This window comes from Sus scrofa, chromosome 14 (genome assembly GCF_000003025.6).
Source record: "Sus scrofa isolate TJ Tabasco breed Duroc chromosome 14, Sscrofa11.1, whole genome shotgun sequence".
NCBI classification, from domain to species: domain Eukaryota; kingdom Metazoa; phylum Chordata; class Mammalia; order Artiodactyla; family Suidae; genus Sus; species Sus scrofa.
Genome location: NC_010456.5, coordinates 73,031,712 through 73,048,556, shown reverse-complemented (window position 1 = coordinate 73,048,556; position 16,845 = coordinate 73,031,712). Strand labels below are relative to the sequence as shown.

At 46.6% G+C, this 16,845-nt stretch overlaps 1 protein-coding gene across 1 annotated transcript in view; it reads right to left on the bottom strand.

The window, feature by feature from the left end:
• The window catches only part of LOC100738475 (core histone macro-H2A.2), a 52,844-nt gene that overhangs the window by 6,672 nt on the left and 29,327 nt on the right, over positions 1-16,845 (bottom strand). The window contains exons 3-7 of the mRNA XM_021073865.1: positions 12,766-12,872; positions 10,528-10,725; positions 9,009-9,119; positions 7,472-7,571; positions 2,334-2,423 (exon numbers count right to left, since the gene is read on the bottom strand). Of these exons, the coding sequence (XP_020929524.1) occupies positions 2,334-2,423; positions 7,472-7,571; positions 9,009-9,119; positions 10,528-10,725; positions 12,766-12,872 (606 nt within the window). The remainder of the gene's footprint in view (positions 1-2,333; positions 2,424-7,471; positions 7,572-9,008; positions 9,120-10,527; positions 10,726-12,765; positions 12,873-16,845) is intronic.

The following is a 16,845-nucleotide window of genomic DNA, read 5'->3' as shown; positions in this document are numbered from 1 at the left end:
ATCTGTGGACTTCTGACTCAACTTTTGCGAAATCCTGTATCTTTCTCTTTTTAGGGCTGCACCCATGGCATATGGAGGTTCCCAGGCTAGAGGTCAAATGGGAGCTGCAGCCGCTGGCTTACGCCACAACCACAGTAACACAGAGCCAAGCCAAGTTTTTTTTTTTTTTTTTTGTCTTTTGTCTTTTTGTTGTTGTTGTTGTTGCTATTTCTTGGGCCACTCCCTCGGCATATGGAGGTTCCCAGGCTAGGGGTTGAATCGGAGCTGTAGTCTCCAGCCTACGCCAGAGCCACAGCAACACGGGATCCAAGCCGCGTCTGCAACCTACACCACAGCTCACGGCAACGCCGGATCGTTAACCCACTGAGCAAGGGCAGGGACCGAACCCGCAACCTCATGGTTCCTAGTCGGATTCATTAACCACTGCGCCACGACGGGAACTCCCCAAGCCAAGTTTTTGACCTACACCACAGCTCACGGCAAAGTCGGATCCTTAACCCACTGAGTGAGGCCAGGGATGGAACCTGTGTCCTCATGGATTCTAGTCAGATTTGTTTCCACTGAGCCACTACAGGAACTCCTGAAATCCTGTATCTTTCATCCTCTTTGGAGCCACTCCAACTTCTCCAAGTAGAGAATCTGGCTCTCCCTCTGTGCTCCACTTGTGTGTCTGTCTCTCCTCCTAGACTGTCCAGGGCTTGAGGGCAGGGATAGGTTGTTTTTTTTCTTTTTGTCTTTTTAGGGCTGCACCTGTGGCATATGGAGGTTCCCAGGCTAGGGGTCTAATCAGAGCTGTAGCTGCTTGCCTACACCACAGCCACAGCAACGCAGGATCCAAGCCACATCTGTGACCTACACCACAGCTCACGGCAGCGCCGGATCCTTAACCCACTGAGCGAGGCCAGGGATGGAACCTGCAACCTCATGGTTCCTAGTCGGATTTGTTTCTGCTGTGACACGACATGATGGGAACTCCCAAGGGTAGGTTTTAATTGTCTCTGAAGCCCCAGAATGAGGACAGCACTTGGCACCAACTTCACTGGTCACTGGAGGTGGTGTGCATGGGACATGGATCTGGAGTTGGGTCCACCGGTCAAAAAGTTATCCAGTATCCTCAAAAAGAAAAGGAGTTCCCACTGTGGCTCAGTGGTAACAAACCCGACAAGTATCCATGAGGACGCGGGTTTGATCCCTGACCTTGCTCAGGGGGTTAAGGATCTGGTGCTGCCATGAGCTGTAGTGTAGGTCACAGAAACAGCTCAGATCTGACGTTGCTATGGCTGTGGCACAGGCTGGTGGCTACAGCTCCAATTTGACCCCTAGCCTGGGAACCTCCATAGGCCAAGGGTACGGCCCTAAAAAAAGAAAAAGAAAGAAGCGTTCAAATGAACACCTATACCAGCGCAACACTATTTACAAAAGCCAAAGTGGAAACAACGCAAGTGATGACCGAAAAAACCAATGGAATAGTATTCAGCCGCAAAAAGGAATAAGGCACTGTTGGCGGCCACAACATGGATGAACCTTGAAAATGTTTTAAGGGAAAGAAGCCAGACACAAAAGCTCATGTAGTACATGATTCCATCTATATGAAATATCCATAAGAGGCAAGTCCATAGAAAGAGAAGGCAGACTGGTGGTTGCCAGGGGCTCGGGGAAGGAAGTGACTATTTAACAGGTGTGGCATTTCCGCTGCAAGTGATAAAAAGTTCTGGTGATGGGAGCTCCTGTCATGGCTCAGTGGAAACGAACCTGACTAGCATCCATGAGGACGCAGGTTCGATCCTTGGCCTCGCTCAGTGCGTTAAGGATCCGGTGTTGCCGTGAGCTGTGGTGTAGGTTGCAGACATGGCTCAGATTCCCTGTTGCTGTGGTTGTGGCGTAGGCCAGCAGCTGCAGCTCTGATTTGACCCCTAGCCTGGGGACTTCCAAATACCTCGGGTGTGGCCCTAAAAAGATGAAGAAAAGAAAAAGAAAAAGAAAAGAAAAAGAAAAGTTCTGGTGATGGAGGAACAACATGGAGTGTGCTTAATGTCACTGAACTGTACACATTTAAAGTTTACAGTAGTAGATTTTGCCATGTGTATTTTACTGCCGTAGTTCTAGACCATTTGGGGGTAAGCTGATACAAATTGGCTTGAACTATCCAGACACTTTAAAGTCCCCAAAGTGGATGAAATGATCTTCACGGGCATGCTCAAATTATCTGAGAGATGCTAAATAGCTTCCTGATTGTCTATTTTTCTCTGCAAACTGAATGGGCCCTGTTGCACGTCAGCCTGGAGGGGAAGGCGGAGAGGCAGTGCCGGACCCACCGCCGATTCTACACCTACCTTCAGCTACTTCCAAAGGGCCCTGGGACTTGCGAAGCTCCTTTACCGTTTCCAAGAACTCTTTGCCTCCAGCCTTTTCCAAGGCTTTACCTGTGAAAGAGAACAATGGAAAGCCATGGTGGTTGCTCTTTTCAAAGTCATTAGTGATACACACTGACATATTTTTACCAGGTCTTAAAAAAAAAAATGCTTAGGAAGTAGGAATCAAGCTTTGCAGATGAAACTGATTGCCAGGGGTCTCTGGTGGCAGGGTCCCTGGGCTTCTGTCCAACGGGACTTAGGTGCTGGCAAAGTCTGTTTCTAAAAGAACTATTCAATACTTTATTTAATAATGTTTCTAATGTATCATAGGAGTTACCTCCCCAAAATGTGACTCACAACTGGATGGAAAGAGTTTTTGGGAAATGTGGCAATGTTGTGTGTCTGTGTATATATCACATTATAAGTCAGATCCGAAGGGATTTGCCTTTGTGGAATTTGAAACAAAAGCACAAACAGCAAAAGCTAGCGAGGCAGGTCCAGAACCTTTAATCAGAACACGGAAAAGGAACCGAAGTAGCTCTGAAGCTGGAGAGTGACTCCCAAGTCAAAAATTTTAAAAATGGCTCAGAAAGACAACAATAAAAAAAGAAGCTTCAGAAGTTTGCAAAATTTGTACAAAAGTTTATGTACATAAGTGACTTTATGGTTATGACTTTAAGGTTAGGGTTAGATAATTAAGGCTTTTTTTTCCCCCTTGACTTATGTCTTTCTTTTGTTAATTAAAGTGTAGTTGATTTACAATGTTGTGCAGATTTCTGCTGTATAGCAAAATGATCAGTTATACCCCCCCACACGCACATATAAACACTTTTTAAAAATGTTCCTTTCCATCATGGTCTATCCCAGGACTTAGATCTTTATTTTAATTAATTAATTAATATATTTACGTATTGCTTTTTTAGGGCCACATCTGAGGCATATGGAAATTCCCAGGCTAGGGGTCAAATCGAAGCTACAGCTGCCGGCCTACACCACAGCCATGGCAATGCCAGATCCGAGCCATGTTTGCAACCTACACTACAGCTTATGACAATGCCAGATCCTTAACCCACTGAGCAAGGCCAGGGATCGAACCCGCATCCTCATGGATACTAGTCAGATTCATTTCCATTGTGCCACAAGGGGAACTCCCATCTTTATTTCTTAATTTGATATTTAATTTGAAATTAGAAGTCTCTACTGAAGAGGGAAAGGATACTGGAGATTTAAAAGACAGATCCCAGCGTTCCCGATGTGGCTCAGTGGTTAACAAATCTGACTAGGAACCATGAGATTTTGGGTTCGATCCCTGGCCTCGCTCAGTGGGTTAAGGATCCGGCGTTGCCGTGAGCTGTGGCGTTGGTTGCAGACGCGGCTCGGATCCCGAGTTGCTGTGGCTGTGGCCTAGGCCGGCAACTACAGCTCTGATTAGACCCCTAGCCTGGGAACCTCCATGTGCCGCAGGTGCGGCTCTAGAAAATACCAAAAAAAACCCCAAAAACCAAAAACAGATCTTTTTTAAAAAATGAGGCTCCAGTGTTCTGATCTCTAGATTCGGTGCCCATGTTGTGTTGGTTAAATTCAGTGTCTTGATTTTTTTAATCTTCTTCTTTTTTTTGGCCACCACTCAGCACATGGAGTTCTCGGGCCAGGGGTCAGATCCAAGCCACAGCTGCAACCCACGAAACAGCTGCTACAATGCCTTAACCCACTGTGCCGGCCCTCCAGAGATGCTGCTGATCCAGTTGCACCTCAGCGGGAACTCCCAGTGTCTTAATTGATGGCAGCACCCCACACTTGAGGGGCATCTCTCAGACCCTGCACCTACCTCTTGTCATCTGCTCCTAAGTCTGGTCCCAGAGCCACCCTTGGGGATGCAGCCACAACGAGGGGCCCAGGCCCCAGGTGACAGATGGTTAGGCAGTAACCTCTGGGTGGAGCTCTGGGGTCCTGTCCCCATCTCACAACCTGTATGTTGTGAGTCCCCAGGGCCAAAGGACAGACACAAGCCCGGGCAGCCTGTGATCTTGTTTCCCCAACTTGAGCCTCAGTTTTCAATGGAAAACGCAGAGCTTCTGACAAGCTAATCTCCCAGGACTTTTCTGCTGGGAAATCCCTCGGGTCTTTGATGTTAGGACAATTCTCCTCTCAATATTTCAGGGTTGTGTTTCTACAGAGGCCAAGTGGAAGCCCTAGGAGGTGGCAAGACTCCATCTCTGGCCCAGCGGGAAACCCTCCTATGTGCACTGGGAGATTCTCCTGCCCCTGAGCTGACCTGTGGGTGTTTTGTCCAGATGAGGGTGACTGCTGCTCTCGGGTGGGAGATGAGGTATTTGCCTTCATCGATTTTCTTTTTTTTAATCTTTTCTTTTAAATTTATTTTTATTAAATTTTTTTTTTTTGGTTGTTTTAGGGCCGTACTCTCAGCATATGGAGGTTCCCAGGCTAGGGGTCTAATCGGAGCTACAGCTGCCGGCCTACACCACAGCCATGGCAACATGGGATCTGAGCCGCATCTGCGACCTACACCACAGCTCACGGCAACACCGGATCCTTAACCCACTGAGCGAGGCCAGGGATTGAACCTGCGTCCTCATGGATACTAGTTGGGTTCACTTCCACTGAGCCACGATGGGAACTCCTAAATTTTTTTTAGTAAATTATAGCTGATTTACAATGTTCCTTCAATTATGGATTTTCATCTTTGAATGAATTTGGTGAACTGGAAGTCTGGGGCAAGTCTCAGCTCTCTCTCTCTTTGTGGTTATTATTATTATTGTTGCTGTTATTAATACTCAGTTCAGAAGCCTCCCTAGAGGCAGAGAGAAGCAGCTTCCCCACTGCACACTCATACCAGGAGGATGGAATCTACAGAGCCAGACTGCGAGAAACTCTCTAGCACAAATGATCCAGCTTCCTCAACAAATAAACTGCTAAGAAAAAAAAAAGAGAAACAGGTGAAGGGGGAACCAATGGGCTATAGGAGACTTATCAAAAAACCGTAAGGGGTGGACTTATTGGAGCCTGAATCAAATACACACATTTTTTAAAAAATTGACCTTTGTGACACAATTGGAACTTGAACACTAACTGGATATTTGATAATAAGTTCATATTTTTAGTTGCGATAATGTTATTGTGGTTACGTTGCTTAAAAAATAGCCCTTGCCAGAGTTCCCATTATAGCTCAGAGGTTAAGAACCTGACTAGTGGGAGTTCCCATCATGCTCAGCGGAAACGAATGACTAGCATCCATGATTACACAGGTTCGATTCCTGGCCTCACTCAGTGGGTTAGGGATCCAGCATTGCTGTGAACTGTGGTGTAGGTTGCAGATGCAGCTCGGATCTGGCATTGCTGTGGCTGTGGTGTAGGCCGGCAGCTCCGATTTGATCCCCTAGCATGGGAACTTCCATATGCCACAAGTGCGGCTCTAAAAAAAAAAAAAAAACCTGAGGATGATGGTTTGATCCCTGGTCTCACTCAGTGGGTTAAGGATCCAGCATTGTCACTGTTGTGGCATGAGTTCTATCCCTGGTCTGGGAACGTCCACATGCCCCTGGCCATGGCCAAAAAAAAGGTAAAAAACTTTAAAAGATAGACTTGTTTTGTTTGTGAGAAGCTAGGACACACTTCGATACAGAGCTCAAGATTAAGGTCACTAAGGGAAGTCTTTCCACACAGCGGGAGTTGAGGGCAGTTGGTAGGGCCTGGGCTGGGTTTGAAGAGTGGAGGAGTTTTCATCACTGGATGCAAGAGAAATCCTATTTCTCTGTAACACTGTTCTATGCCTCCCCACCCCCACCCCCGAAGTGCTGTCCTCTCTCCTTTTCAGCAAAGCAAGTGGCCTCTGATGCCAAGAGGGAAACGTAAGTGAGCCTGGCAGCCTGGGGCCCTGGCTGCGCTGCTAGCATCCACCCCGTATCGCCTACCTCAGGAGCAAGTCTTGAATTCCAGCACAAAGCCTTTTCTCTACTCGCTTCAGTTTTTTTTTGGTCTTTTTGCCTTTTCTAGGGCTGCTCCCGCGGCATATGGAGTTTCCCAGGCTAGGGGTCTAATCAGAGCTGTAGCTGCCGGCCTAGGCCACAGCCACAGCAACTCGGAATCTGAGCCGTGTCTGCAACCAACACCACAGCTCACGGCAACGCCAGATCCTTAACCCACTGAGCAAGGCCAGGGATCGAACCTGCAACCTCATGGTCCCTGGTCGGATTCATTAACCACTGAGTCACGACGGGAACTCCAGCTCACTTCAGTTTTGTAAAATTGGATAAGATGGGGACCATTTAGTCACCAAGAGCTCATACCCTCCCAGGTTCCTCCACTGAGCCTGGTGTTGGCTCCCCCCTCAACCCCTCGTGGGACAGGTGGCAATCCAGGTGAAAGACCTCCGCATAGAGCCTGATAGACACCGAACTTGTTCCAGATATGCATTTCCTTTTCATCAATGATATTCTCAATATTTAAGCTCAAAATGTATGTAGAGTTTTACCCAAAACATATACAGCAATGTTTATAATAACCCTAATTATAGCCCGGATTGCCCAAATGCCACCAGTGGTAGAATGGACCAATAAACTGCATTATAGACCTACCAATGGAATATTAGATAGTAAAGATAATGAATGAACTGCAGTCACACAAAACAACATGGATGGATTCCACGAATACAAAGTTGAGTGAAAGGAGCCAGACGCAAAGGAAGACATACTGTGTGATTTCATTTATATAAAATCCAGAACAGGTGACATCCCTCTATGCCATTACAAGACAGGATAGTGGTTATTCTTGGAGGGAAAGGGGACCGGGAGAGGGATGTGGGGGACTTGTGGGGTTCTGGTCCTACAGCTTTGTTCACTGGGAGAAAAACGAATCAAGCTGTGCTCTAGCGATCTGTTTCTGAATAATATATCAATAAAAAAACTTCCAAAATATATGCATATTTAAAACAAAATTAGTTTTTCTCTAGGAATGCTGGTCCATTACACACAAAGGCAGAGTCCGATGGACTGGGTCTGCCAAGGGGGCAACATCCAGGTGGACAATGAGTTCGTCACGAGAATTTGGCAGAAGCGTTCCTGTTCTATGGCACTTCTTCCAAAATCTCAGCACCTTACCTATATCTTCCTTGAGGTCAATTTCGGCTGTGGTTGGGTGGACAATGCCCTCCACTCTCATGGAGCCAATATGGCTGATGTCACTCTGGGTCAAGGACAGCTGCATTAGGAAGAGAAGACGGAGAGTGTGGGGGAGATCAGGTCCCATGGGACACCTTCATGTTTTATCTCACATCTATGTATTCGCTCAATTACTTACACTGACTGTCAACAGAAAGGGCTGTACGCGGAGCGACCCTCTCAAGTTTCCCAGCTGTGTGGTTTCTAAGAGGCTCTTTTGAGCTCAGTGGATTGGATGTTCGCTCTGAGGCTAGCAGCCTGCAACAAATCTGCCTGCCCTTCTGGAAGCAGGACCGGGGCACCCCACGCCCCCACCCCCCCACCCCCCCATCCTCCTTTCCTGATAGCTGATGCCTTCGTTTCCCATCCGGGTGGCTTTAGTGTTTGGTGTCATATTCTCTTAGTAGCTCCTGCAGGAAGCTACCCCAGTTCCCTGTATTCTTCCCAGAACAGCACAGACCGCCTGGAACTGGGGTGCATAGCAAACCACTTCGCTCGAGAGAAGCAGTAGGCTCTGGGATTCTGATCTGCCTATGTCTGGCTACCTTGCCTTTTGGGGATCACATTCCTGGGGCTACCCTTGTGGAATGCTGCCCTGTGTGTTCATAGCCGAGCGGCAAGGAAGACATTCTCCATCGTCTCCCCATGGGAGCTAGAACTTGGGGCTCCCCTGGATAAGTGAGAGAAAGCTAATTATCCTGTAACCAGGGACAGCCCCCGGAGCTGACATAAATCCCACCTCTTTGCTTCCCTGCTTTCATCAGTGATGAATTAGGAACCCGCCACGTTTATGCTCTGCTCAAAACAGGCTCTTCCCAATCGCTTCCACGGAGGTTCGCAGCGTCAGGCCGCAAACATTCGCTCCCTGAGATATGATTAACTGACTGTTTCCGCATGTATCTTATTTCAGCCCCAGCTGACTTGGTAGATAAATTGTCTGTTATGCTGGTGGGAATGAATTATTTGCATGTCTGGCCAGGCTGCTGTTGGGCTGTGAAAGACTGTTCAAATGAATAACCCTGTTTGTTTTCTTGCTGCAGCCTAGAAAGGCAAGCAGACTGAATTATTGGCAAATAATTCATCGCTAACACCAGGGATATTTGAGGAACCTATCTTTCTGTTTTCTTTCTTGGATCAACTACATCATACCATGTGAAGCAGGCTGGTCGAGGAAGTCAGCTATGGATCTTTTGGTGAGCACAGAGCTAACCGGGGCATGGGGACCAGACAGCTCTACGACGTGTACCTCGGGCTGACCAGTGCCAGCAGGAACACATCTCAGCACTAAAGGCTTGCTTAGCCTCACCATGCAGACACTGCCATAGCTCTTTACTTTAAACATGAATAATTCAAGACCGGAGTCAAAGTCGTCTTAGGGGAAGAGCAGATGAGTGAAGGAAGCATCATTACTTGTAAACAGTATGTTATAAAAATGCAACAGTGTTTTATTACAGCACATTACCATTCTCTTCATTACCTTCTGCCCTAGAACAAGGCTTTTAGAAGACAGAATGGTGAATCCATCCCCTGGCCCATCTTCAGAGGTGGAATTTGAAGTTCCTTCTTTATCACTGTCCTTTGGTTTGGACTGTTGGTAGAAGTTAGAATGAGAGATGAGAAATAATCCAGAAGCCCTAAGTGGATTTCTTTCTTTCTTTCTTTCTTTTTTTTTTAGGGCCACACCCATGGCATATGGAAGTTCCCAGGCTAGGGGTCGAATCGGAGCTATAGCTGCTTACACCACAGCCACAGCAATGCCGGATCTGAGCCATGTCTGCGATCTACACCACAGCTCACAGCAATGCTGGATCTTTAACCCACTGAGCAAGGCCAGGGATGGAATCTGTGTCCTTATGGATACTAGTCAGATTCGTTTTCCACTGAGCCACAACGGGAACACCCCAAAGCGGCTTTCTTAATTATTAAGTCCTTCCCATGGCTACCATGAAAGGCAGCAGTCAAGTGTTTTGTTCTCCTCTTCTCGAGAGGGGAAGCAAGGGAGAGCGATATGAGGAAAAGAAAAGGACACCCCAAGAGATAAAGTGTAGGAGTTCCCACTGTGGTGCAATGGGATCGGTGGTGTCTCTGCAGGGCCAGGACACAGCTTCAAGCTCTGGACCCTGTGCAGTGGGTTAAAGCAACCACGGCTTGGATCTGATCCCTGGCCTGGGAACCCCATGTGCCGTGGGGCGGCCACAAAAGAAAAAAGCATGTTCAAGGGGTTCACGTGCACCCAGAGTCCTCACTCAAACCTGGACTTGCTCTTTTCAAAGCCTGTGGCTTCTGATGATAAGCCAAGTGGGTTCATTCAGAGCACATTATTCAACTGCCCCTCTCCCCAGGAATCCCTTGGGCACCGCAGCCAAGGAATGAACTCTTATGTCATCTTTTGTGCTCTTGTGTAGGTCTGTGGGATGAAAATCTGACAATCCCAAAGCCATGCTGTCTTAATAGAACTTTCTTCCCTCATGGAAATGATCAATCTTTGTGCTGCTCAGTGCTGTTGAGCACTTGAAATGTGGCTGGTATAACCATGGAACTGAATTTGATTTCATTTTATTAAGTAATTAATTGGTTTTTTTTTTCCTTTTTTTTTTTTTTTTTTGTCTTTTATCTTTTCAGGGCCACACCCGAGACATATGGAGGTTCCCAGCCTAGGGGTCCAATCAGAACTGCAGCTGCCCCCTATACCAGAGCCACAGCAATGCGGGGATCCAAGCCACATCTGCGACCTACACCACAGCTCATGGCAAATGCCAGATCCTTAACCCACTGAGTGAGGTGAGGGATCGAACCTGCAGCCTCACGGTTCCCAGTTGGATTCATTTCTGCTGCGCCACGACGGGAACGCCCCCTTTACTCTTTTGCACAGACATTCTTGTCATTCTCTCCCAGCACCAAGAGGAGGCAAGGCCCCAGTCCTTCAGGCAATGCTGGCCACACCCCCCTCTTTGGATGGTTCAACTTTCCTCTTGTTCTGCGAGTCCCCGGCTCACCTTTTTGGATGACCGTGGTTTGGCGGCCTTGGACTTCTTGCCCCCTTTCTTGCCTGACGTGGCCTTTCTTCCTCTCTTCTCTGGGGGAGGGGAGAGGATAGTTTCCGACTTGCCTTTGGTCCCTCGCTTTTTGGCCAGCAGTTCAGGGTGAATTCTGGGCAGGACACCTCCGCTGGCAATGGTCACTCCTTTTAGCAGCTGAAGAGAGACAACACATGAGCTCAGACAGCAAAGAGCTTGTTGGTTCTGGATTTAATACAGTGCTAATTGTTGGCAAACCAAGTGTTAAGTCTGGTCTCTGCTTTCCAAAGAAAGTGCATAATACACGATTTAACTGGCTTTCCTGTCTCATGGGTAGGGCTTTTCTCTGTTGGTATCAAGGCCTCTCTCGATCTTGTACAGAAAGCAAAACAAGCAAAGCAAAACAAAGAAAGCAAACAGAAGTTGAAACCAGGGATGTTGCCCAGAGCTCTGAAATTTCAGACATAACAGAGGATTAAGAGCATCAGACGTGAGAGCACAGCTTGACAAAAGGAGGTTCAAAGGTTAATGCAAGGGGGACCCAGTTAACAACAGACAAGTGGCCGCCACACTCCTTTGATCATGCATTCCATCAGTAAACTATGGTTGACCAGGCATCTCTCAAATGATACCTGTTTACCTAATCGACGTGAAGAATGACACTAATACATTCTGCCATCCTACAGCTGTGCCACTCCAAGGGTGGTCTGCACAGGGTAGGTCCACCAGCTACTAGTTACCTCTTTGTGCCAACAGCACTACAGAAATCATGAGGAAGAGCCTAGTAAATTGACGGGGTCTTTGTATATCTATTGGATCTAGTAACAAAAAAAGTATAGCTTGTAGTTTTTTTAAATATTTAAAAAATTTCCAGTAATTATTATTATTATGTTTTGGCATGCAGAAGTTCCTGGGTCTGCACCACAGGGAACCTGCACCATAGCAGGGACCTGAGCCACAGCAGTGAAAAACCTCAGGTCCTTAACCCACTGAACCATCAGGGAACTCCCTCTAGTAATTACTTTTTATTGTATTTTTGGAAATTATCAGTCCATGATGGACTGGAAATAGGGATAGATTCCTTTTTTTTTTTTTTTTTTCCTTTTTAGGACTGCACCTGCAGGCCTACGCCACAGCCACAGCAACACCAGATGCAAGCCGCGTCTGCAACCTACACCACAGCCTGCAGCAATGCCAGATACTTAACTCACTAAGAGAGGCCAGGGATTGAACTTGCATCCTCACAGACACTATGTCTGGTTCTTAACCTGCTGAGCCACAACCGCAACTCCAGAACTGACTCTTAACTACAGTTTGAGAAAATAAATATAAATTAAAATTCTCATATTGTCTACCGGCTACCTTGCACATCCTTGGCAAAGGATGGGGTGGGAATTCACTTAATTTTGGAGTCAGTTTTAAAATATAAGGACGAATTTTCAAATAAAAAAAAGGACACCTTGGGAGTTCCTGTCATGGCGCAGAGGAAATGAATTCGACTAGGAACCATGAGGTTGAGGGTTTGATCGCTGGCCTTACTCAATGGGTTAAAGATCTGGCGTTGCCATGAGCTGTGGTGTAGGTCACAGACTCGGCTTTGATTTAGTGTTGCTGTGGCTGTGGCATAGGCCAGCAGCTGTAGCTCCCTTTGGACCCCTAGCCTGGGAACCTCCATATGCCGCAGGTACGGCCCTAAAAAACAAAAAACAAAAAACAAAAAAGAAGGACACTTTTATCCTCATTTGAATAAATCAACATGGAGTTCCCTGGTGGCCTAGAGGTTAAGGATCTGGCATCGTCACTGCTGTGGCGTGGGTTCAGTTCCTGGCCTGGGAACTTCCCATGCTGCAGGCTTAGCCAAAAAAAGAAAGAACAAAGAAGGAATGAATTGTCAACAAAGTTGGGGTGAAGAAACTGTGATGAGAATAATACATGTGCGCTCCACATCCCTGGCAGCCACAGAGCTTGCTTTTTAAAGAAGTAAAGAAGCTCTGGCAAGACTCAGAATGTATAACGGGATCTATTCCAGAGACAATTTTATTTTGAATCTAAATGATATGGCTAGCAGAATTTGTTCTTCCCCTGTACGATCTGAATTTTTTTCGTATAAATGTGACTGGACACTGTAGCAGAAAAGATTCGTAGCCAGTCGGGTCCAGGTGCAGTAGTGTGTTGGGCAAACCCATTCCATGGCAGGTGTCAGTGTCTCAGACGTACCTGATTGAGTTCCTCGTCATTGGCAACAGCCAGCAGGATGTGTCTTGGGGCTATCCGGGCTTTCTTGTTGTCCCTTGCCGCATTCCCAGCCAATTCCAGAATTTCCGCTGAAATGCCAAGGGAGGGTTAACAGGCAATCATAGAAGGGGCCTGAGCTTTCCAAGCGTTTCTCTGGAAATGGCCTTTGAGTCTGATCACTTTTACTCACTGATGATTTTTACGTCTGGGCCTGAGGAAATCCAGAAAACTGAAAAGCACTCAGGTTACTACAGACAGACAAGCTATTTTAGCAAAACCTGATATGTGATCCTGTGGCAAAGTCTCCTACTGTCTCTTGACATTGTCTCCCCCATCTTCCTTAGTATATGGACCTCTGATTACTTTTTTATTTTCGTTTCTTTTTGCTTTTTAGGGCCACACCTGTGGCATATGCAAGTTCCCAGGCTAGAGATCAAACTGGGGCTGCAGCTGCTGGCCTACACCGCAGCCACAGCAATGCATGATCCAAGCCGTGTCTGTGACCTACACCACAGCTCACGGCCAGACAGGATCCTCACCACTGAGCGAGGCCAGGGATTGAACCTGTGTCCTCATGGCTATTAGTCAGGCTCGTTACCCCTAAGCCACAATGGGAACTCTTGGACCTCTAATTTTTTGCTGAGCCCATAATCACAGGATTAAAGACAGTACTTCCCAACCTCCCTTCTTGACAAGCGTGGCCATGTGACTCAAGTTCTGGCCAATAAAAGGCATGCAGTCGTGTTGTAGGGTACTTCTGGGACATGTCCATCAGTGAAGGGAAAGTGCCCTTCCCTTTCTACTGGCGGACTGAGGACATGATGGCTGGATTTGAGCAGCCATCTTTGACCAAGAGGAAGAAGTTGTGGATGACAGAGCAATAAGATAGAAAGAACCAGGCTCTCTCATGACTCTGGAGCCTCCTGTCTTCTATTGACTTCTTTTGTATGAGAGAAAAATAAACTCTCATTCAAGCCACTGTCAGCAAAGTTAATCCTGACCCAAACGGAACCCTAACACAGAACCTGATTTCCCTTCAGTGTGCGGCCAACTCTGAGGACAAGAGTGATGGAAGTGGTCTGTCTTTTTACAGCTGAGACCCCTTTCAGAATCCTCTTTCCCTCTTCTCTTGATGCCCTGCTCCCTCTCATCCCGAAGAATAGTGGATAAGAAGAACTGATTTATACTAAGGGATGAGGAACTGCTTAACCTAAAAGTGAACTCCTAGTGAGAGTACCTATGAGACCTGGGAAGGGAGGTTTGCTGGGGTCCAGGGGTTTCCCACATATCCCTCAGGACCTGAGCGTGGCTCTGACTTTAACAAACATATCATTTGGGGGAGGTCCTGCTGTGGTGCCATGGGTTAAGAATCTGATGGGGGTGGCCAGGGTGACTATGGAGACATGGGTTTGATCCCCAGCCTGGCACTTTGGGTTAAAGGATACAGCGTTGCTGCAACTGTGGCATAGGTTGCGGCTGTGGCTTGGATTTAGTCCTTGGCCTGGGAACGTCCATATGCCACTGGAGCAGCCATAAAACAAAACAAAACAAAACAACAAATAAAAAAACCCAAATAAAAGCCCCCAAACGTATCATTTGGTAAATGACAAAGAATTGGTAGAAAGGAACATTCCTAAAACTATTTCACATACTATCAAAGTTTTTGAGTTAAAACAAAACAAAACAAAACAAAACCTCGAGTTCTCATTGTGGCTCATCGGTTAACAAACCCGACTAGTATCCATGAGGACGCGGCGTCAAACCCTAGCCTCACTCAGTGGGTTAAGGATCCGGCATTGCCATGAGCTGTGGTAGGTCACAGATGCAGCTCAGATCTGGCATTGCTGAGGCTGTGGTAGAGGCCCGCAGCTGTAGCTCCGATTTGAACCTTAGCCTGGGAACTTCCAAATGCCACAGGTTTGGCCTTAAAGACAAAAAACAAAACAAAACAAAAAAACCTATCGAATTGGTTCATGTTCCTGAATGCTTTCCCCTCCCTCCTTTGTTTGACTTTTTCTTTACTTCTCAATTTAATTTAATTTAATTTAATTAATTAATTTATTTCTTTGGTCTTTTTGCTATTTCCCCGCCCATTCCTGCGGCATATGGAGGTTCCCAGGATAGGGATCCAATTGGAGCTGCAGCCACCGGCCTACACCAGAGCCACAGCAACGCAGGATCCGAGCCGCATCTGCAACCTACACCACAGCTCACCACAACGCCGGATCGTTAACCCACTGAGCAAGGCCAGCGACCAAACCCGAAACCTCATGATTCCTGTTCGGATTCGTTAACCACTGCGCCACTATGGGAACTCCTGAACCTATGCTTTTTTTTTTTGTTCTGTTTTTTTTTTTTTTTTTTTTTTTTTTTGTACTTCTCAATTTTAGAAGGCTGTTCTGCTAAATCAAATTTTTCTGCCTTCAAAAGTATGAATGACCCTTTAAAGGAAAATTCCTCCCCTAGGAAAAAATTCCTTTCCTAGAGAAAGAGGTAATGTGCTAAGGTGTTGTCTCACATATACATGGGGTGAAAACTGTACGTGCATGTGTGCACGAATGTGTTGTGTTGTATGTATGTGTGGAGGTGTGGGAGGGATTGGGCGGGTTGCTGCTACAATGGCATAAATACTAAAGGCTAACATTAACAGGCGACTCTGCACCAGTTTTTATAATCAACCCAATTTCAAATAAAACAGCACATACAAATGCCATCATTCATAAAATCTATGGCAATAAAATAAACACTTGGCATAAGTATGCCATATTAACTAAGCAAATGTGATTAACAAAAAATTAGAATAAAATGAGCATTAGAGTTAAATATTTATATGGCATTTCCATAATGAAAAGTGCTAAATCACTGCAAATTCATTCTCACAACATCTTTTCCAGGTTATTAAGCTTGGAATATTGTTTACCAACAATTCATTTATACAGTCACTGTGTTTTCTGAATCAAAGATTGGGGCACTGTAGTTTAAGAAATATGAGCAGGCTTTTTGGGACTGCAGGGCAGAGTGTGTGAAATTAATGCCATGTTAGATGTCTGGTTTGCTGCAGTCAGACTGCTGCCCAAGCTTTCTTCCTTTTAAAGAGGGTACCCGTGGAGTTCCTGTTGTGGCTCAGTGGAAATGAACTTGACTAGTATCCATGAGGATGCAGGTTTGATCCCTGGCCTCGCTCTGTGGGTTAAGGATCGGGCGTTGCCAAGAGCTGTGGTGTAGGTTGCAGACAAGGCTCGGATCCCACATTGCTGTGGCTGTGGTGTAGGCCAAAGGCTACAGCTCCGACTGGACCCCTAGCCTGGGAACCTCCATATGCTGTGGGTGTGGCCCTAAAAAAAAAAAGAAAATATAAAGGGTACCCATCAAAAATAGATGTAGTGGGAGTTCCCTAGTGCCCTGGTGGGTTAAGGATCTGGCATTGTCACTGCCATGACTTGGGTCACAGCTGTGGCTCAGGTTCGATCCCTGGCCCGGGAATTTTTGTGTGCTACAGGTGCAGGCAAAAACCAGAAAAATGTAATTATAAAATAATAAAGCCTTCACAAATAGGCTTACTTTATGACTCTAGGTTAAGTGCACAGCTTCCCATGGTGCACAATAGAAAGGACTTTCCTGCACCTTCTGATCCCAGGGGCCCCCACACCTGGGAGGAAGGAACACTCCACTCACACCCTTTTCCAGGTGGGTAGAAGGGGAGCCTCCCAGTTCCAAGCTTCTGAGCAGCTTAATTTAATTGAGCATCTTGAACCATCACTGTCTTGCCTCTGTCACCTGCATTTATAGGAAGCAGTTAAGCATCCTCTCAAGGTTCATCAAATTAACCATCAGCGTGAGAAGCAGGGCTAATGGGAATGTATCTTGCAGCCTTCACGTAGCCTCTGAAGTTAAGGTTATTTTCAGGTTGACAGATGCACAGACATCAGATGCTCAGATGGAAAATCTGCTGTCACTGAATGCAGCAACAGGGAGAGGCTAGAGGCAGTGACTGAGCAGGCGGCACGATGCAGGCACATATGTGAGGCTCTGCCTGTGTGCGGCGGGGCTCTCAGATGAACC